The sequence below is a fragment of the Drosophila yakuba genome, chromosome 2R, assembly GCF_016746365.2.
Source record: "Drosophila yakuba strain Tai18E2 chromosome 2R, Prin_Dyak_Tai18E2_2.1, whole genome shotgun sequence".
Taxonomy (NCBI): domain Eukaryota; kingdom Metazoa; phylum Arthropoda; class Insecta; order Diptera; family Drosophilidae; genus Drosophila; species Drosophila yakuba.
The window spans coordinates 7,719,822-7,742,189 of NC_052528.2; the positions used below are offsets into that span (position 1 = coordinate 7,719,822).

Below are 22,368 nucleotides of genomic sequence, written 5' to 3' on the forward strand. Positions count from 1 at the left end.
ATTAAATAGCATTAAATCAAATCGCAGTCCGGTGTGTGTCTGGACCTGGGTCTTGTTTAGTAGATAGAAAATATAATTAATAAATAAAATATAAACTCTTAGAATAATTATTTACTTGAAAACTCGTATAAATACATATATTTTATAAAACAAATATTTTATTAATTTTCTTGATTTACACATGATTAAAGGTATATATGAGTACCGCCATTATTCCCACGCCTGACTGGCGGCCAAGTAGAGGGCAAAAAGTGTGTGGACATTGTGGATGTAGTCCGCCTGCGACTCCAAAGGTCCTTCCACTCCGAATCTCTCGCAAAGCACTCCCACGTAGTCAGCTAGAGAATTGTTCTGCTGTAGGCAGGATTTGTAGGCCTGATCTAGGGCATTTTTGGTTTCCTCATCGTTAAAGGATCTCGGCCAATCCTCCAAGAGGGCATCTATGTCCTTTCTGGGCTGTGCATCGTACATAGATTGAGTCATATGCACTTGTTCAACCTCAGAGATCCACTTATCTATATCCTTTCCCGATCGGGCGGTGGGAATTAGAGATGCGGAGGAGGCATGACGGGGATTTCGCCCCATGCTTCCACTCAGTACCGACCGAAGTTTCATATTCAGCAGACTGGGCTCACTTTGAGCGCCAGAGGGTTCATCGAGCAACCATAAGCCCAATTTCTCCAAGTGATCATTCAGCTCCTTCTGGCGTTGGGCCTGCAAAAGTGGTGGAGCCTGGACTTTCAGAAGAGCATCCACATCACCCACGGCGGGCACAAACTCGGGGATAAATGGCTGCAGGTGGAAAGGAGTATCGATCGTTTGCGGGGTGTATTTGACGATATAAGGAAAGAGTTCCTTGAGCTCTCCGGGCACGGACAGATCTTCCCATTTATCGGGACTCATGGTAAAGGATTGCTCATCTTGCCGCTCGGATCTAACTGCTTCACCGGCACTGCCCCTCATGGGAAGGGTTAGCTTGTGATGTGGTAACATGGCTCCGCCTCTTGCTCCTCCGGATCCCATTCCAGCACCCATTACGGCCTCCTCGCTGCCGGAACTCATGGTGTCATCCGGTACTGGCTTGGAACTCCGGTTACTTCCTGGTCGCTTTTGCATGTTCGGCCCGGGCACCAGACCCGTCATTCCCACGCCCAAGGTCATTCCCTGGGGCAGATGCATCTCGCTGTCATCGTCATCCTCGCTGTCCTCCGCCTCGTCATCGTGGTCTATGATGTCCTGCAGCAGACCATCGTCATCTGTAGAGTTGTTTTGGAACTGCTGTATTGAAAAGTGATGAAAGGTGGATGAGTAATGTGGGCGTTAATCAAATAAAAGGGATTTGAGCAAGTAAATTAAATTTAAATAGTTTATAAGATCCTATTTTACAAGGTTTATATATTTTATATAATTAAATAACAATTAGATTTTGATGTATTTAATTTGCAATTTTTTACTTATATTCATTTCCACTCACCATTCGACGGTGCCTGCCAGCGGCTGCTCTTTGTACACCTCCAGTGGCGACTCCTTCCACGCCCACTGCTCCTGCTCCACCCCCTGCTGCTCCACCTCTAGCCCCATTTCGGGGCTCCATTTGAACACTGCTCAGGTGCTTGGAGTCGGGTCCGCCGATTGTGATCTCCTCGTCGTAGAAGTTCATGGCCAAGACCAGCTGTGAGGACCCTGATTCTGATTCAGATTCAAATAGCTCTCCAGCTGCGAGTCCTCTCGAGCTATTCAGTTTCCTTTCACCGTTTTCCTGCCCACTTCCTGGCTTTCCGCGAAATTCGCACAACACTTGCTTGCAATTTTCCGCTCCTTTTGCAGGTGCAGGTTTCTCGTCCTTGTTTTCTATCTTCAGAACAGAGGTTTCTTCTTTTCCGCGTTTTCCGCTTTGTTTTTCCTGCTTTTACTTGCTTACCTGCTGGAAACTTGTCAATTGCTTTGGCCAATGCCGGTGTCGATGTCGATGTGGTCGTCCTGACAACGCAACCCAGTACGCTGCACTTGAAAAAATATTACCCTGAGTTTAAACTGCAAAACAGTATATATATTTGTTTGTTTTTAGTATACATCACTTTTTGAAATAATAAGTGACCAATTAGTTTTACAAATATTCATAACTTAGGGAAAACACACTCATATGATATGCACGTTTTCTTTCTGTGCATCAAGTGGTTGTTATTGTCATATCCTTTTTGGCCTGCGTAAACACTTACAGCTGAAACAGTTGCCCTTTGTTATGGGCCAGGGTTTTAATTACACTCAATTTTTGAACCGATTTACCATCGGCGATCGTCCATATTCAGTTTAAATAATTTGTAGCTACTGTTTAAAGAGAAGTTCATGGCGCCGATTTATTAATGAGCGTGAGAAATTTAGGACACTTTTCAAAGTTCCCATGAAAGGCTTAACCAAATTGGTTTACCAGACGCCGTCTTTCCGGTACTTATTTGATAACGAGGTTCTAAATAACATATGTTGGTTTTTTTTTGGAAAAGAACAGTAATATCTAATAACTCTTTTTCCTTAGCGAATATCCCTTTCCTTGGACCATACGACACAAATCTGTTTTTGTCCGAAAAATTCCAATCTGAAATTAATTTATGAAATTTTAAATATTGCAAAAAATAAAGCGAATAATTATATATACGACTATTATATTTTCATTCATTCTAAACCTAAGAATGCGTGGTTGATTATAATTTGGAAGTAATCATGCACCAAAATGTTTTCAAAACAACAAATGTGATGTTTACATATTATTAATAAATGTTGTATGTCCTAGCATTTTAAAGACCATTTCAATATTTAAAATTAATATTAAAAATTTAAATATAAATTTATCTTTTTTTACACTTAATATCAATGCCCTATATTATGTAATATCTTGAACTACATCAATGTCTTCCATTCAAAAACACCTTAGATAATCATAACGTCAGCACTTTAAACATATATGATTCCTTTTATTTAATTAAGCACTAACTTTAGAAATAATTTCGTCAAGACACACGAGAGGATGCAAATTACCTAAAATTTTTTGTAGGTCTTGATATGTATAAATTTAGATGTTCTATATTTTTGCTAAAACAAATATGCCCCTGCTTCCTCCGATTCATGGGTACAACACTCTGTTAACGTGCTGTTAGCCGGGACTAACAGTTGCGGGAGATCGAACGGCCACACTGACTACTTGTTTTGCCTGCCATACATCGGCATTCGGTTTTTGAATGTTGTGGCGTGCGGACGTAACGTATCTGCGACTTTTTCGTCTTTGGGCGCGCGTATATTGGTGCCGTTTTATCACGCTATCTTAATAACAGCGATAACAGCAGCAGCATCCGCCACTAATTAAATGCTGAAGTGTCTGTGTGCCAATTGAATCTGGACGACTTTTGATTGAATTAAATTGCGAATTACAAAACACAATAGCAATCGGCAATTAACGGTTATAAAGCCGGACCAGTGCGGTGATAAAAACAATTTGATCTGGTGCCAAAAGATATTTTTGCACGCACTCCTTTTTTGGGATAATTAAAAGGACAGTGTTTCGTCCCGTGTGTGTCCTTCCGGTGGAGTGAGTCTGTGTGTGCAGTGGTTGTGGAGGAATTTCTCATTAAACCGGCGCTAAAAGGATTACGAACCCGTTCTTCTTCATCAGACCCGCGGACCGAGTAACGGTAAGTTGCGGGGGATTCCCCCACATACATACATTTATATTACCACACAGAAGATTATAAAAAAGGCTAAATGATTAAAGAAAAAGCAATAGGTGCGAGGGAATCATAAAGCCTCAAAGGTTAACCTGTTACACTCTAAAGATACTAGTAAATTATTTTGTTCAAAATATATACATATAGGGATTGTACAGCCTTAGGACATTTTTTTCACTGTGTACATCTTTAATTCCTCATCCGTTTTATGCGTTGGCTTTTCACACGACCCTCGCAAGAGTCGGAAAGGGTTGACCATGTTTCGGCCGGGGTCAATATGGTTCTGGTGAGGTTAAACCGTTCTAGGGGAATACAAATCCCACCCCGCCTTCAGCACCCACATACCACCCCTCCCCTTCCCTTGACGCGCCAAACAATGGAACCCCCGAAAAAGTGCCGGCAATAAAACGAAATTGTTTTGAATTATTGAGATCTGGCAGAAAGAGCGGGCTGTAACCGGATGGTACCTTCCAGGCTTGGGTTTTTTTTATTTTGTTTAAATATAATTTATATTTGGCGCATTTATAGCCAGGACCTCGGGACCCGGAAAAGGACTGAGCACTCTTATAGGTGTCTGGGGGCATTAACGGTTAACATGTTTGCGGTTTTTGATTGCTGCCAAGTCCTTTTATCAGCCCATAAAACGAGGGTCTCCCAACGCGTGCCCCCATTTTTGGGGCCATATGTTGGGCGTGAGGAAGTTGAAAGGGGTTGCATTTTAGGGTGGGTGCTGTGGTTTCCGCAAATTGGCGAAGGTTTTTTATAGAGTTCAGCGGAGTAACGACCAGTTTATCAATTTTGTGCGCAGCTTTAGTCACCGCCCGATAAGAGTTGTATGCTAACTGCAAATCGGGTCGCTGCACTGACAACAACAATAAGTGTTAAGTGTGGATAAATTGTTTGATATAAGTTTGTTTGTTATCTAAGATATCCTAGTTTTTTAAATAAGTTTTAATACAAGTAACACAAAAGCCTACTTTTCAGCAAAGAGATTGTTTAGAGACTTACCATAAAACCATTAATTAAGCCATCCTCATGCAACAGAAATACACTTCACTCACAAACTTAGGTTAAATTAACCGAAAACCATCCACCATTAATATCGAAGGGCATCATTTTCGCTTTCCTTTTTCTCCGCACTCAATTGCAACCTTTAGCCAATATTGAGATTCATTTGCAGCGAGGAGAATCTAATTTCTTGGCCAAGTCAGAGGTTATTAGCCATCCACATGGAGCATTCGACAGCCCTGCGTGGTTAATTAATTTTCATTCAGTAAATGGAAATACGTACCATAGAAAACCACAAATTAATTTCCGACACAACCAGAGGGAGTGAGAAAAAGACGGACAGATAGATGTTAGACAGAATGTAGCTGTTAGATCTACAAGGAGAAATTACTGTGAACAGTCCGTTTCATTTGTATATATCTACAAGTTACTTCTAAAGATTAGTTATAATTAATATTTTACCTCTGAAAATATTAGTTCGATAATTTATTAATTTAGTTTGCAAATACATGTTACATGTGTAAGTGTTTCAGCACTAATTTATTTGAAACGCACTGTCCAGAATAACCATTTGTTTGCGGCCAATATAAATTCCTCGAGTTTTCTCTGCCATTTTTATTTGTATTTGCGGCCGCTGCTGTTGCTGTTTATTGTAATTTTTTATGGTCCATGGTCTATGTTTCTTCTTGGCCGCATAACTAGCGACTGGCGACTTCGACCTATATAAGCGATTCTATTGTGCCCAACGTGCTTTGGACATTTCGCAGCCAAGGCCTGAAAGCAGACACCAGCGAGCATTTCCACTTTCGCTTTTCATTGTGTGTGGAAATGGAAAATAAAGGAAAGGCAACGAAAATGTTTGCTTATCTCCTTGCCTACACATTTTTATGTGTGTTGTGCTTTGTTTTCGGGGCACTGTTGATGGGTGTCGGGGCTTAAGGACTCTCATTTTTGGATTTTTTTGATAGTCATCAGCATGCAGAGCCACATGGCTGCTGCTGCTTCTCCCACTCCCACTCCTCTTCTAATCTTCTTCAAGTTCAGCGAAAGCGAAAACGTGGTTGGAGGGTCACCATAAACATGAAAATCGTCCTACGGTTGAGAGTTTGTCGTTTATCCACAGAGGCAACGAATTATGCCAGATTGGTTTTTATTTAAATTAGTTTTAGATTCCTCTGGCCGGAGCGCCAAGGCTCCCATGTTCGCTGAAGTGTTAAAACAGAAGATACAGAAATTGATTTTCGGGCTGAGATTGAGAACTTGCGGCGGCTTCGGCTCCGGGTTCCCTTGCCTTTATGGCCAACTCAGCTGTCCCCAGCCGCCAAACGAGTTCCACAGAAGTTCAGTTTCATACTGGAATAAATAAACAAAATGGTTGGCTCTGGGGGGGGCTTAGGAATCTTATTTCAGTGTCGTCTATCAATGACAAATTGCACATGATTTTTACTGTCTAGCAAGCAAATGTTTTCATACGCTGACTGCTGTCGCAAACTCTTTGGCTGTTTTGGTATTCTTTATATTTCGCTTTTTATTGTGTCTCCAAGTGTCAAAGCACCCCTTTTCAAGAGAGTCAAGTAATAATGAAGTTTATTAAATGCCAATTCAGATCCACATCAGATAGCCCATGGAAAGTTTGGCAAACAGAAAATAACACACAACTCTTGATTGCCAGGCAAACTTCTTTCGTTAACCTTTTCGGCTGACCCGGGTCTCTATTTCTCATCAGCATAATCCCGAGGGGATCACAAGAGGAAAACACTCACACAACTTTCCCAAGCCAATTCAAAATGAAAATAAAAAAAACTTCCACACCCAGCCACTCAAAGATAGCTTTGGTAAACATCTCTGGCTGGAGAAACATCTTCCTCCCAGCCAGTCGTTGTATCATTTATCACAGCTTACACACCAAAAATATCATTTACATGGCAAAGGCTGTGAAAACGCAAAGTGAAATGAATTATGTTGGAGGTGATGAAGTTATCAAGGCGCCATCAACGCCACAGAGGCAGAAGCGCTTCAAGTTGTCAATGAGATTGATTATTTAAGAGGCGGAAAAGCGCCAACCATTTTCTCAGGTGGCAATTAATGATTAACGCACCTTGCAAATCATTGCACAGTGATAAGCTTTGCTTCTGGATCATAAATTTGAAAAACATCCTTTTTATTCCACATTAAAAATAAAACACTGTAGTAGCACTGTAGTAAAAATTGTAGTAGCATTCGACGGTTTAGTACAACATTTAAAAATCAGCTCGACAGAATATATATTATTATTATGTCTCACAAAAGAGAAAGACTTTACTTATATTAAGCTAAGCGCACCATCGGCATAAATTACCTTTTGTGGTCAATATTCCAATTCATTTTAAAATTATTGTAAATTATTGTTAGATTGCGAAAAAAACTAGAACATGTTCGTTAGCCTAAAACTATAGCCGCATCAGATATTCAAATCTTATCAAAAACTATCTTAAATTCCACTTGTTTGTGGAGAGCAATATTTAGCAATTTAGGGCTAGACTGAAACTTGCTAATAGCCAATTTCTAAGAAAACTCTTCCTATTGTCTGTAGCTTTGATTGTTATATCTTCACCGTCGTTCTGCTGCCTCATATCTCTTTCGCTTTGTCATTCTTTGGCATTCCAATAAACAGTTCTAACGCTTTTTGTTCTTTTCCTTTGCCACCGCATGATTGTTATTATGCTGACCCATTTTGCTCGGTATATATAATTTGCGTGATTTTCAATTACCAAATTACTGACCCCAAAAACGATTACTAAATATGCTCAAACAGTGCTTCATAACTACCAGCAAGTCTAATAGTAACCACAAGACGATTGCTTTATCAGCGAAAAGTTAAATGGAGCAACATGGAGCACAGTTAGTAAGAACCAAAGAAAACAACTATTGACTTGGAAATGTAATTCAATTCCTATGCGTATCAAAATCCATGGGGGGAGTGGGAAATGGGGGTTTGTGTTTACTTTAGATAACCTATCTAAGAACCAAAAAATAAACCCTCCCCTCTCCAAATACCAATACCCTTGGGATCGTCGGATTTGATCGCAGGCAATACGAAGAAATCGCTGTTGATTAGTTTCGATTCCCTCATATTTATTTTTCCACCAAGTTATGAGCTCACCAATGGATTGGACAGGTTGGCGCTAACGATTTGAAATGTGGATTCATTAATAGGACTTATCAACAATATCTACACAGCAGAAATTCAAGAATTTACTCACTTGAATAAATAATTTCAATTAAAAATATACATGGATTTTAAAGTGCAATAGTTATTTCGGTTTTACCATATAAGATTTAATAATTCTTTTTCAGCTTTGGGTTGAATATGATTTGAATAATGGTTTTTGTTCGTATGTCTACCTGTTTCTCCGTTGTTTTCAGTGTACATACGTATTTCTATATATCTTTCCCCCAAACCTTTATTTTATTTTGCAATTTGTTGAGGCAGTCAGTTGTTGTTGACTCTTCGCTGAGTCAGTCCCTCAATGTTCTGTTCTTTCCGCTGCCTTTGTGGCTGTTCGACTTTTATCATTTTGATGTCATCGAGCGGGTTCTTGTGCTCATAAAAAATCGTCTTACGGTGTTTTGCTTCTTATGAAACCTTTTTCTTCTCCACTTTTAATTTTCCATTCTTGTTTGTTTGGCTCGAGTTAGTTGAGGCGTCAGCTGGTCGCACCATAATTTTAATTAAAAATCGCTTAAAATCCTTGGGAAACTGTATGATAAAAAGCAGGGGAAGATTAGGATGCACGGATAAAGTAGGGAAGGGGTTGAGTTGGAAGGATACTGGGTGTCAACACGTGCCAAGTTGTTTGTGTGTGAGTTGTATCTGGGAAAAGTTTTCAAAACTTCGTGAAGAACAAATTGAAAGAGTCGAAAGTTGCAGCAAGCTAAAGTATCTGCAAGATATAAAAAAAAGCACCATAAAGTTTAAACTTCAATTGGCGCATGCAGTTCGGCTCTTATCTTGCTTTCTTGTCTGACACTCTGCCGAATTAACATAAACATACAAATTGTATAATTGCCCGAAGGTGGACCTTCTAACTCCATTTCCTGCCGTCTCCTTCGCTCGGTGGTGTGTTGTGGGGTGTGCCACCAGGGCGTATGATGAATTTGACGCACGTGTATGTCACACGTCAAAGTGGTGGTTGTGCTGCTCGTTGTAGTTGCTTTAGGTATGTTTTTGTTATCCTGACAGGATTCGCTGATGGCGTTGTCAACATGCTGCCTGTACCGCACAGTCGGTTTCCCTTTTTTCAATATTCTTACAGTCAAGTGTTTGTGACAAAATGAGGGACAACTTCCGTCCAGCAAAACTGGGAAGTAACATAGAAACTGGAAAGTAACATTGCAATAAGATGCCAAATCTGCATACTTACTCTAAAGTGTTCACGTATTAAAATCACTTAAATAGAAAAAACAATATTAGTAAAGTATTCCAGATAAATATATATATATATATATTTTAAAACCCCACAAGGGTTATCAGAATTTGGAACACTTTCAAGGTTTCTTTCAACCGATTCCCACTTGTACATTTCTATGTAGCACTTTCCGTTGCCTGTTTGTGCATATTTCAATCATACTTGTTGTTGGTGGCGTTGTTATGCCTGCGGCTTACACAGACAAATGCAGGAATTATCATACGCACCGTTGACCTAAATTTTTTAAGCCAAACCAGAAAAAACACCCTTGAATCAGCAGAACACAAAGACGAGCCCACATGGCGAGGCAGAGTCATTTCAAAATAATATATTTGGCAGCACGTGCTGAGCAGAGAGAGGGGGAAGAGACCTAGAGGGTTGCCATTCATTATGCTTAGTTTTTGGGGCGCGGTTTTGTCCCCTCGAATTGGGTCAGTCCCTTCCAGAGACCCCCAACAATATATGCAGTTTATATATTGTATAAAAAATGGGCAGCATAATGGAATGGCAGTTTTCAGCAAGTCGGCTTCATATTCTCATCCCAGTTGGCCCTCGAGGGCTCACACTGATTCGCATTCTCATTCTCTCAAATTGTCTTTGCTCATTAGGAGACAAAGAGCGACTTTCACTCGGCCCTGCCACTTTAGCCAGCTTTTAGGCGCTTCGGCTAATTATGAGGAAGAATTCGTCCAATCTGCAGTGCCCCCTTTTCTCCTGGCGAAAGTGTTGGCAAGTGAACTTAGTTTCGGAGGATGCATTTTATTTACGACAAAGTGAGCTTGCCGCCAGCTGTGTGCCACAATACTTGAAGGGGCAAGCGAGGGACTTGCTTTCGGGGTCGGGGTCTGCGACGCTAAGAGCAATGGATGTGGCAAATTGTCTTTCTGGCGGAGGGGAGAGATTAATTTATAAGCTTTCTGGGGAAATCCACTTACCAAGAGAGGTTAAAACCTTGTCTAAATGAAATTTAGTGGAGTTGGTTTGTCCTTATGCGAAGCGAACTATTGGTATAAAAAATTATTCTTTAAATTAATCCTTTAAATTTTTTTAAGTTAGTTCCATAATATTTCAGATAATGATTTGTACGTTTCCTTAAAAAGATCATTTGATACCCAATTGCTATCTGAATATCATTCGCCATCTAAATCTTTCCCTTCATTCAATCAACGTTCATTCAGAGCTCTGCCTATTAGGCCAAAGACCCCATCGAAAGTTGATCACTTGAGCAGCCAAATGGCTTGTCTTCTTGTCTCGTCTTGCCTTGTTTAATTTCTGGCCAGCAGCTAACAAAGACTAGATTTTGACAGCTCTTTCTCTCCGTTGGCCATAGAAGGCGGCCCAATGAGCCTTACATAATCCCGCTGGCCATTGAGTGTTTCTCGCACATGGCGCTGCTGCCCCATTGTTTGTCTGTCATTATTAATCCAATTAGTAGTTGTAATAGAATGCGGAGCGGCGCGAAGGGAGAGGGGGAAAAGTTGCGGGTTGCGCAACCCAGAAACGTGCCCCAAAGGAAATTGGGTCGAAATGTGGCACGAGACCGCGAGTGGCGAGAATCGAAGCCACTTGCAGCCAAGTTGCAAGGGAAGGGGAGCAGCATGTCAGGGGTAAGCGGCTTACCATCAGCTACTTGGCAACCGGCATTGTTTCAAAGACTATGCTAATGATGCTCGATGGTGATATAAGCGGCCAATGTGCATCCACTGTACCTAGCTGTAGTGGGAAAAGGTCAAGTTCAATCCATGTATCCACATCTATGTGAACTGGTTGCGATCGAGACAAAGTCTTGGTGTTCTGTTATCATGCAACTTTAAGAAAATCACTTTTGGTAAGCAGGGATCATGCTACGAAAATGAAAAAAATCACCTTCTTCTTAGAGTAAATGTCCAAAACACGCAGATTATTTTACAAAATATTGTATATATTATATTTTAACCCAAAATACATTTTTTATTGCACCGAAACTATAATTTTTTTGAGTGCACTCTTAAATGCAGTTAAAGGTTTATTAATTACAGAGATATTCAGAATTTTCCCCGCTTTATTCTAATTACCAAAGTGGGATTTTCTTGATGCTTTTATTTCGTTTATATATTATATTTTAACCCAAATTACATTTTTTATTGTACCAAAAAAATAATTTTTTTGAGTGCAATCTTGAATGCAGTTAAAGGTTTTTTAAATATACAGATATTAAGAATTTTCCCCGCTTTATTCTAATTGCCAAAATGGGATTTTCTTGATGCTTTAATTTCCATCCGAAGAAATTCAACGTAAATTATAACCACAATCGCACTCGCTGACGTCTGTTTCTGTTGTTTATTTATAGTTTAATTATTTGCTTGTTCAACTGTATTTAGACAAGTGTTATCCCATTTATAACTTGGCTTTATGAGGTTAATGTGGGCATTTGCTGATTGTCAGTGCACTTCGTGTTTTTATCGGTTAAGCGAGTGAACGTGCTGTTTATGACACTTACGCAGATGTGGGGTGTTTGTAATTTTGGTTTTTAATTTTAAAGTTTCTTATTGAGGAAACACTAGAGTGTGATAAGGCAGCTCGTTTGAGAAACGGATCACAATTTTATCAGCTTTTGGTATGCCCAAAATATGTCCCATGGAATCTGGGGAATTTGAAAAAATCGTATAATCGCAACAATTTTTCTGACATTTGGCACCGAAATCTCAAGAGTGGTGTGTGTTTTATCGTTGTTTGCTTTATCAACTGCCAACATGTGTTTTCCAAAATGTGATATATTTCCGCTACCCTACATCTTTACCAAGCTGCCACCAACTGGCACCGACAGATAGCTCAACATTGACTTGGCTAACAATCTTGTGTGACAAACAAATAGAGATCTCAACCAACCTTTTTAAGTCTCCAAATGCTGTGCTAACCTTTGACACATATGTATGCTTGGGCCTAAGCTGACTTACCTTGCGGGCTAGACCTAAAAAAACATTGAATACTGAATACTAGTGAGTAATCGCATTAGAAATATGGCCGCATGTGTGGAAAAATATTAATCATCAAGAAAAAAACTAACGGAGAAGGAACAGACATGAAAGACGAGAAATGATTGAAGATATCACACAGAGAATTACAATTGCGGTTGGCAATCACGACGGATGGGATGGGATGGGATGAAATTCCTGCACATAAAAGTGCTTCTACATGAGGCATTGGCAGTGGCATTGATTGAAGCACACTCATCCCAGGCACACACTCAATCCGATGCGTCTCCGGGCATTATTTGCATAAGTTGTTGAACTTTAGATAAACGTTCCTGCCACTCGGTGTTCGGGGTTCGCTCGGTGCCTGGTGTCGAGTGTCAAACTATCGTTGAGGTTCACTGGGTGAAAAGTGCCACAAAGCGAGAGTTTTAATTTAGCTTCGCCTCGGGTCGAGTCTCTTTCTCTCGAGTGGTTGGCTGAGCCATTCGATGGAGTTATTGCTTTGGTTAGATCCATTTTGATTTGCATAAATTGCCGCCGGGTCTGCGGGCTGTTCGAAACTACCACAACTTTTCCGTGGCACCTGGCAAAACTTTGACTCAAATTGCTTCGACCTGCGGCAGGGAGCTCACAACTCAATACTTTGAATACTTCGCCCCAAAAAAAAAAATAAATAAAAAATGCGAATAAAAAATAAAACGTAAATATCAACAAAAATTTGTGCATTTCAACTGTGAACGTGACATTCATGAGAAAATGTCCAATGAACACAAATTTCCAGAGAAGTATGAATGAAATTGATAAATGAAAGAGCCATTTGTGTGAGTCAGTCGTAGACACTTTTCGTTGAATATTCCTTAATGTTTTCGATTTTACTTTGCTTTCGGTAGGAAATGAGAGAAATTTTCAGCTTGAGAGAATTTCTATTCATTTTGGGAACAGCTTTTCTCTTGTGTTTTTGTAAGAAATTGTCATTTAACAAACGTACTTCTAAGCAAATTGTATTGACGACAAAGATGGGTCATGCTAATATTAATTAAATAATATTTTATAAATAAAACGACTAATTCCATTGAAATTCCAATTTGTTTGTTATATTTATAGGCTTTATTAAGCACTTTAAAGCTTATTCATATGTGATGCTAAAATTTTGCTAAATTGCTATTGAAAACTCTGGTGACCTTAACATATTTTCGAAGCTCCCTCCCTTTTGACCTTTCTTGGGTTCGCCGACAGCGTATTTAGTTTTCGTATTTAATCAGCCAGCATTCCAGCATATTCTCTCCCATTTTTCTTGTTTTTACAATTCTGTCAACATTTTCGAGGCTGCCAGTGTCTTTCACCGCCCAGTCACCACCCAACTGCTGATAAGCAGCGAAGCAGCCGCCAAAGCGGAACACAAACTCAAACGACATTATCATAATTGCTTATGCTTCATTACATGTTTGCCGGCGAGTACATGGCGGTCATACAGATAGGCTTAAAGCAAAAGTACTCCCTGCGCTCCTAGCGACTCGAAAACCTAACCAAACACGGTAGTCGAACTCACTTTTGTCGACTCAGCTTGTACAAAAAAAAAAAAAAAAACAAAAAAACCTATAATCACTGAATAAACAAGCTGATAAAACAAAGGCAACAAACATGTATAAGCGCAAATATTTGAGACTCAACGAGAGCAGACTTTCATGTGCCCCCATATACATAAGTGCAGATAAAGATAGAGATCGCCAAAAGTGAACTAGAAATAACAATAAACGGGGCAGTTTGGGAAAAGAGAATACATTTTTCAAGTCTATACCTCGAGCTTGGAATAAAGCACAGAATACGTTTTCAAGCCAACGGACGATATATTAATTGAGATTAGATCCGCTTCTGAAAAATTATAAATCATAATAAGACTTAATGTGGAAAAAACAACGATTTCAAGGTCAGATTTTGTTCTGTGTAAGAATTGAATTTGGAAACCGAACTCAGATCTCAGATCCCGATATAGAGTCGGATGCAGACGGGGCTAAGACGGCTAAGACTTTGGTAGCCGCTTCAGTCGGCCGGACTAACGGTTACAGCCCGCCCCAAAAAAGGGCATGGCCTCCACGGACATGGAGCAGCCCATCCGCGTCTAAAAATCATCGCCATGTGTGTCCGCTTTTTTCTGCTCAACTGTTACATTTTTTCTGTCTCTGGCCCCGTGACTTGGCGATTTTATTTTCGCTCCATTTGTGGCCATAAATATTCAGTCAAGTGTCATCGTTGTGGCATGCTAGTGGAGTTTGAAATGAAATAGATGCAGACAACAGAGAAGACAAAATCGCCAAGCATATGGGAAGGCTTAAAACGAGTTAAGTCACTTCTGTGGTCTCGAGTCGCGACCAAGTGGCCTCCTCCAGCTGCTCCGCCTCCGGTTCTCCGCTCCTCTGGAACTCCAAGCCCCAAAACCGCTACTCTCCGCTCCCCCTTGGAACCGCTCCCGGACTTCCAACTGGCTGCCAATTGTGGCAGCGGTAAAGATTTCGTTCGCTGTTGTGTGTGACCGCAGCTGAGACCCGCAGGAGATATACACAGAGAAAAATACCCTTGTCCTTGAGAGCATATAATATGCAGTTATTTAAAAATGTTAAATGAAAAACAAAATTTTTAATTTGAATTTAAATTATTATTATAAGACATAAAATATCTTTTTTTTTACAGAAATCTTATTCAACTAAAGTTGTACAGAGAGCTTGCCAAAACAGTTTGAAGTTTAGTTGAAAAAGGTTACATTTCCACTTAATTTGTTTTGTGCATTCAAAAAACATGAAAAATAGCGATGGAGAACCAAAGAATGTGGCCAACACAGATGGGTCAGACCTAAAAAGGGGGGCTTCAGACGGGGAAAAGAGTAGATGTGGCTTTGTAGCGGGTGTTAGGGCAAAGTTATGGCGTTGGCAAAAGCGTTCCAAGTGAGTTTAGCAAAAACTATGGAACCAGCAGCGTGGGAGGCTCAATAAAGTTATCATCGCTGGAGATGAATAAATTTTCAGTGAACAAGCAAAGGATGTAGATTATCGTCGATAAACACGAGGGATTGTTGAGCGCTAAAGTCTCGGTGAGATAAATGATAAGATTTCAGTGGGCGATCGCAAATTAATATTTTGGAGGGAAATTTGTAATCTAGGAATGTAAAGTAAGAGCTTAAATTAATTATTTTCCATGGTTGTAGCATTGGTATTCTCATGCCAAATAAATTTTTACTAAATCCAGAATGTTGCATTTTTCTTCAACCAATCAATTCCGTCCTTATTGCAACTCCTCTATCTACCCTCGTTGCAAGTAGAAGCACTCACGGAAGTGCAATGCATGTAAAAGTCATGCATCTGATGAAGTATTCAAACCAGCTACTAAAAACGCTCTTACGCACACATGTGCGCACAGGAAGCTGCCAGGATTAACTGGCCACTTGAACACGATTAGGAGTGAAAGGAAGGCATGCAGAAAGAGCTGGTGAGAAGTGAGTTATCGAGATGCTGGCGAAATATATTGAGATTTCTAATCATTGAACACTTATCGGGCAATGAACATCAGTCTCGCCCAGCCAGATAGAATTATCTCTGCCCCAGCCATCTCCTTCTGACAATCATTCCCTCTCTTTCGGTCCCCCTACAGCCCTCTCTTTCCACTAGCTCAATCACCCGCACGTGCTTGCGGGTTAGAGCGGTCGAGCGGTTGTTCACGCTCAATTTGCATGCATTTCATTAAGGCGGTGAGCATGGCCCTGCATCTGTCTCTTTCGAGCGCTCTATGCCTCTCTCTTTCGCTGAATTATATATTTGCTTCTTTTCGGTTTGCTGGATTGCTCAAAGTGCACGGCCAGGTCACGTTTTTGATATTTCATTCAATCAAAACAAATTGCTGTGGTCCAAAGCCCTGGACCACCGCTCTTAAATAAATAAAAAATGTACCCCAACAATCTAAAAAAAAACCCAGACCAAGCCAGTGGCAAAATCTTTTTGCGGTTAACTTATTTCATCGCTCAGGTCGTTAGGCAAACGACCGTAAAAAAAGCTCGGATCGTAAAATAGAAATTAGATTAAACATTATAAAAATGTTGGGCCCAAGTAACTTAGATTCCGATGAAAAAAAAAGAAAAATGGGGCGGCTAGGGCGTGTCCTGAAGGAGTTTAAAATTTTCCCAATTCTTGGCAGGCACTTTACTAATTGACAATTTTCAACTGAAAAAGAAAAACTTTTCTGTCGCTCTTTTGTCGTTTTCTTTTTGTAATAGCCTCAAAGTCAGTCATTTCGTCTAAGCCATTAAAAAATTAATTGGCTGCCTTCCCTTCGGGCGGAACACGCCCCATACATCGCACTAATGCCGCTTTTAGCCAAGTTAAATGCTTCCCACCCAAAACAACTGCCCCAGAAGAGCAAACCAAACAACGCACAACAGCGAAAAAAGGGCTTGTCGTCGTCGTGGTTAAAAGGAAGTAAAATGCTTGAAAAACCGGAGAAAAACTGACTCAAGAAAAGGGTAACGACTACCACGAAGTTCTTGAAATAAATAAATACCTCAGTGTTTAATATAAATTGTTATTAACAGGCAGGTTAACTACCAAAATTTTAATTTATTCGACCTTTAGTCATTGTTTTGACCATTTTTTAATCAAAAATTAATTTATTTAATTCGCTTAGTCTCCCTGCTCTAGTTGGCCAACAAAATAATGAATAATATCCGGCCATCTTTCCTTCCTTATTACAAGCTTTCTGTACTACGAGTATCTCACTATACCCTTTCTACCCTAGGGCACTTGAGAAAACGTTTAATCTTGCCACAAACTTCTAATTTTTATTGCTTCGCTTTGTCATTAGCTTTTTTTTGCCTTCATATATATTTTCCGCCAGTTTGTTTTTGTTCCGTCAGTTGTTTTGTTCGAGTGGTTCTCCAATTGCTGTGCTGACCTTTTGTAGGAACCCCTCCAATTATGAGCTTTTTGAGTAGGCATCTCTCACTCAATTTGGCTCAATTTGTATTCTTTTTCGCCAAATTCGATTCATTGTTTATTGTTTACGCAGCGTGGGTTGACCGAACTGACGCAACCAGTCGAAATTTTGTCTCACCGTAATTACAATAAATATATATGACGCGGATTGCGAGCGGATAAGATAAGGTTCCGTAAATAATTCCACTTCCGTTGCCGGCCGACCTTCCGGAACCCAAACAATTGATATCAATTAGCGAGGCAAGTGAATCACTCTAGAATTCCTAATTGATAAGTCAAAAGGTTCTGATTAAGCTCAGACATGAGGTATTGGGAGGGGTAATGCAGAGCAATGCTCCCCATAAAGATGTCGGGACTTCTTCACGTTTCTCACATCGGTTGGAGGCATTTTTATGCACTTCATTTATAAATGACAAGCCTTCATCCCAGTTTTGTGTCCATCCAGCTGGGAAAAGCGCAGGGCACCCTGGGCAAAGGAGCTGGGACGGAGGAGCTGTAGCTGGGATATGGAGTCCCGGACAACCCTTAACCGTCTACAGTCCGTCTGTCGGTCCACTGCCACTCCAGCCAGACAGTGTGCAAAATTTTAATGAGTTGGAAATTTAATACCCGGAGAGAAGATTGCAATGCGATGGACGGGGAGGTTTCGACTGCGGTAGGTCAGCCCATTGGAGCGCAAGCGATTCAATTTTGCTCCCAGTAAACTTTTAAATTTTCCGTGAATTTAATTTAAATTGAATGGAATGAAACGAACGAGTCCGACGGAATCACCTTGAACTTGTCCAGAGAATGTCGTCATTTGATTTGAGTTTGGATCTGAGAAATATACCAAGTACTTGAGTTGATTTCGCATTGGGAACTTGCTTTCAGCTTCCGCTGATTCTTCGCACAGTGCGCAATTTCTCTAAGATAAATGTTTTCAGTTCAGTCGCAGTTGATTTAAATGTATATTCTTAGAATATTCGCCAAGCTAATTTTGATTAATATTTATATTCATTCTCTTCTCTTTGCAGTTCCTTCTTCGATTTCTTCATCGACCGGAAACGTAAGTTCCCAAATAAAATCCATTTGTCATGTAGTTCTTAACCCAAATCCGCCTGCGGGCCATTTAAAAGCTGACGTTTTATTGCGTAATTTTATGTGCGACTCATTTTCATTATCGTTGCGATTTCCAGTCACATGATCTTAAGTTCCGTTTACGGCTCTAATAAAAATTAGCCGGCAACGAGATGGAAACTCGTTAAAAATCCTCAAATGAGTGTCGCTCCATCTCGCTCTTGCCCCATGCCTGCTAATAGCCCCATCCCGCTCTGTGGGAGTTCTAATTGTAGTTTAAGTCGAGTCTCCGAAATAATTTACGATGCTCGAAAGTGTTTTGCAGCTCTCTGTCTTAACCCTTTTTTTTTTTTTGTTTTTTTCTATTGTTGCTAAACACTTTTGGTTTTGGCTTCTACCTGGCGGTCAGAAATTCGCAGAATTTTTAAATTGCATATTGAGTAGCGGAGTTTCTTCCAAACAGCAAAGGGGACAGACTGATTTATGATGGCCTAGTAGTCTGATTTGAAAATTGTGCGAATAGTTTAAAGGAAGTAAGGCTTGCACCAAACATTTATAGGATAGTTCATTAAAATCACAATAGTCGTGTTGGCATACATTCTAAAACTGTATACCTGCTATCTTAATGAGGCAAATAATGCCGCTGCTGTTATTTCATTTGTAATAAATTTAATCTATAAGAGGTCTCTGATTTTGTAGATTTCCGAACGGCTTTTGAGCTTATATTCTCATTGCCATGCAATTTCTATTCAGAGTCACCTTCAGGCACTTTACACTGTTTATTCCTTGTCAATATTTTCATTTTTACGCTACTTTCCAATGATTGCACATGCAATTCTCCGTTCTCCCGTAATGCGCGTATATTACAAAAATGTACTTTATGCAACAGCTCTGGCGTGTCAATCCCAAGTTACTTATTCAACTGAAAGATGGAAGATACACTCGTTCTCAGTAGTTATTCAACTGTATCCGAGAGATACTTGTAGTTTAGTATCCATCAATAGCTATACAATAACAAGTTGCAAATAGCTGTAAATGAGTTGAGTTGAGTCAAGTTTAGTGCCATTTTGTATGGATCGGCGGAGCGGTTGTATTTCTGTATATTTTTGTATGATTCTTTAGAACTTGATCGCGTACACATGTGACCTCCAGCTGGACAACTTAGCTTCTTAATGGTGGGAAACAAAATCTTGCATTGATATGGGAATTAAAAATAGTCATGATGATCATGATGACGTTTCTTTTGTTATTCGCCAAGTTCTAAAGTTCATTTTTTCGGTTTTCCGCTATTTTTGTTTATCTATGTATTTAATGCTTTGTTGATTTTCCTCTTTTTATTTTGTGGCATGACATCATCCAACCGAAGTGCAGTAACTTCCTTTTGCTATTCTCCATTTAATTTATTTGTTTTACGCTTTGCAAACTTTTTATTTCGCTCATCATTTATTAAATTTCACGCTTTGGGAATGAGCAAGATTAATTAAGCGTTTAATCTTTGATTTATGGAGCTCCAATGTATTTATTTTGGGTGGTCGCTTTTAGCCAGCGGCGTTGTAATCATAGAAGGGTTATTATTTAAACATGGTATTTATTCAGAATTTCTGTTTGCTCAAAATTATAAACAAAAACCGACAATTCAGCACATCTAAACATTGTATATATGTTCGTCTGTTTTTTGCGAAAACCAATTTGTTCAAGCTGGCTGTCAGACAGGCCTAAAATTGAATTATGAGACGCGTGCCTATTCGAACACCACAGGAATTCCTATAATTTAAAATCATTGAAGTTCTCATTTCGCTTAAAATAAAATAGAATATAAATAGTTTCAACGTGTATTTATTTTAATGCATTGAAACGTAATTTGGCCAATTCGTCATTTCTTCTTTAAAAAAGATTCCAGGAAGGGTCTTCCATATTAGCTTCATTACCTAATTCAACCATATTATTTACCGGCGATTAAGGGTGTGCAATTTTCTGAGTGCCTCCTTTTTTTGTGATTTAAAAAGCAATGCAACATTCATTTTTCAGATACCCACTGACAGGTGCAATCCAAACCACTACATTGCTTTGCTTTAGTTCGATCTGGTTTTTTGTTGGACTTTTGTAAAGCCTGCCGCAAAAATGCGTTTAGGCCACCTCAATGCAATCGGGTTGTTGTTTTTTCGCAAAAAAAAATACAGTTGCGTAGCTTGGCTAAGCCCACAAGCCAGCGATGAACAGATATCGAAAATTGGGTTAAGCAACCTGTAGTGGCCAGGTGTATCTGTCACCACATCCACTTCCATTTTTTTCTGTTTCGCTTTTTGCCCAATGAAAATGAAAGCAGGCCTCGGTAATCAAGAATACAAGTGGGTCGAAGATTTTCGCCGGAGCGTGAAAGTGAAAAGTGTGGAAAAGCTGACCGACTGCTGATGACTACACTTACTTTTGAGCCCCAGTGGCCCCATCTCATTACACCTAATTTGTTTATTTTGTTTTGCCTTTAGGTTAGGCGTCAACGTGAGAGAATCGCTAGATGCGCTGGGAAAGTCCAGTGTTTGCATACAGTGAGAAAAACCCAACTATATTTGAACGTAGCTTTAAAAACCTATCTTGTATAAGAACTTGGACATCATTTGTAGATAAATAAATAAAATGGATAAGAAAAAAAGGCAATAGTGAAGTGCCTACTTGACTAAAAGCTTAGCACATAGCTATATAGTTATTTCATGTGTTTCAAAGTCACCAGGCTTTCCATGTTTGTTTTCCCCCATAAGGATCGACCAGCTCATTTGCATGACAAGCTGTCGGAAGCGGCGCTTAATTCACGCAACATGCCCCAAAACACGATTGGACTATGACTGTGCCCATGTATCTGTATCTACATATACTCGTATATGCAGATATTTCCCCGGATCGGCTGCTTAGGCTTTGAGAGACAAATCACTTTTACCTGTTTGCGTCTGTTGTCTGTCGTCTGTCGTCTGTCGTCTGCCACTTGGGTTACATATCATCCGCAGCAGATACTGGGTCTCTAAGTGGTGGTCAGCTTGGGCGGTGTCCCTGGTTTTTTCTGGCTTTCTACCCCAACCAGTTTTTCGGATTTTCTGTACGTGTCTTTACTTTTTTCCTGCAAATTTATTGGCAATAATCATTTGGGGCTTATACAAATTGCATGAACAAGGCGAAAGCCGTCCACTCGAATGGGCCTTATATATTTGCCCATATCTATATCTTTGATCGCTTCTATGCTATGCACATTTCTGTGTAGAGGCGTTGTCCCAACTTTGGTCGAATGAACCTTAATTAAAGCCAAGATTGGCCGCTGCGGCACGATTTTCTTTCGAAATTGAACCACATTGTTCAGCCGGGCGACTATCATTATGTTTGGCCTATACCATAATTGTTTAGATTATGGACGAAATGCGTTGGCTGGTGATGCCGGGCCCATTTAAATGACGTGAAATTAAAGCACAAAAAGCGCAAGTGCTGAACCTATTTGCGGAGAAATTTTTATTACATTTCAAATTAAACTAAAATTGTTATGGCTTAAAACGAATTATGAATTTCCAGACAGGAAAGTAACTTTGTCATCAGTAGCTAAGTTTGTAATAGAAGCTTGGTGCTCAATAGAAACTTTGAAATGACCGAGAAATGCCGGCAATAAAAAAGTTGGTCAAAGGAAGCTACATACATATACGTTTTAATAAGGCTGGCAGCCTCTCTTTAATACAAAATGACAACAAAAATGTTGCCATTAAAGCCATCTCTTTGTGAACCATAGTTTTTCGAACGCTATTTTTTACAGCATTTTGGGGGCAAAATCAAAGTGTAATAAACGACAGTTGCCATGGCTGCCATAGCCAATATCCAGCGACTGATGGGGAGTCTATTGTTTGAGCGTTGTCAATAACAAAAACGCATAAATCTTGTCTGTGGTTGGGGCAGCAAGAACGGGAAGGCCTTCAAAAATGAATTCGCATTTGTTCTACTTATTTGCATAGATTGGGAGTTGATGTGGCAAAATAAATTTCGGTGTTCCATATTTGGAGCATGTCACGTGATTTGCCGAAAGTCAAACTCAATTTCAGTGCTTTCGTCACGAAACTTATGTGGGGAACTACACATATATCATGGCAACATCAATAGAATAAGGGCTTGGCTGCTTTTTGGCGTTGGCAAGTAACTCGATTTGTGAACCCCGAATATTCTTTCGTATCGTTAAGATACT

At 39.9% G+C, this 22,368-nt stretch overlaps 2 protein-coding genes across 4 annotated transcripts in view; one reads left to right on the top strand and one right to left on the bottom strand.

Moving 5' to 3' along the window:
- Nucleotides 1-146: 146 nt before the first annotated feature.
- Nucleotides 147-2,035, bottom strand: LOC6529592. The gene is made up of 2 exons (XM_039372966.1): nt 1,475-2,035; nt 147-1,278 (listed from the first exon to the last, which is right to left on the bottom strand). Exons 1-2 carry the CDS (start codon nt 1,658-1,660, stop codon nt 211-213), a joined length of 1,254 nt encoding a protein of 417 aa, XP_039228900.1. The 5' UTR covers nt 1,661-2,035; the 3' UTR covers nt 147-210.
- A 1,183-nt stretch (nt 2,036-3,218) lies between these two features.
- The window catches only part of LOC6529594, a 40,061-nt gene continuing 20,911 nt past the window's right edge, over nt 3,219-22,368 (top strand). Inside the window, exons 1-2 of one of the 3 annotated variants that reach the window (XM_039372969.2) lie at nt 3,219-3,683; nt 18,116-18,147. The gene's annotated coding sequence lies outside the window, so the exon portion shown is untranslated. Of the gene's footprint in view, nt 3,684-11,628; nt 11,769-18,115; nt 18,148-22,368 lie in introns of those variants that run through there. The other 2 variants (XM_002090552.4, XM_039372968.2) reach the window with 2 other exon arrangements.

Coding starts and splice junctions, on each gene's coding strand:
- LOC6529592 (XM_039372966.1), bottom strand. CDS start 1,660: ATGAACTTCTACGACGAGGAGATCACAATCGGCGGACCCGACTCCAAG. Junction 1,279..1,474: donor CTGGCAGGCACCGTCGAATG/GTGAGTGGAAAT, acceptor TTTTCAATACAG/CAGTTCCAAAACAACTCTAC.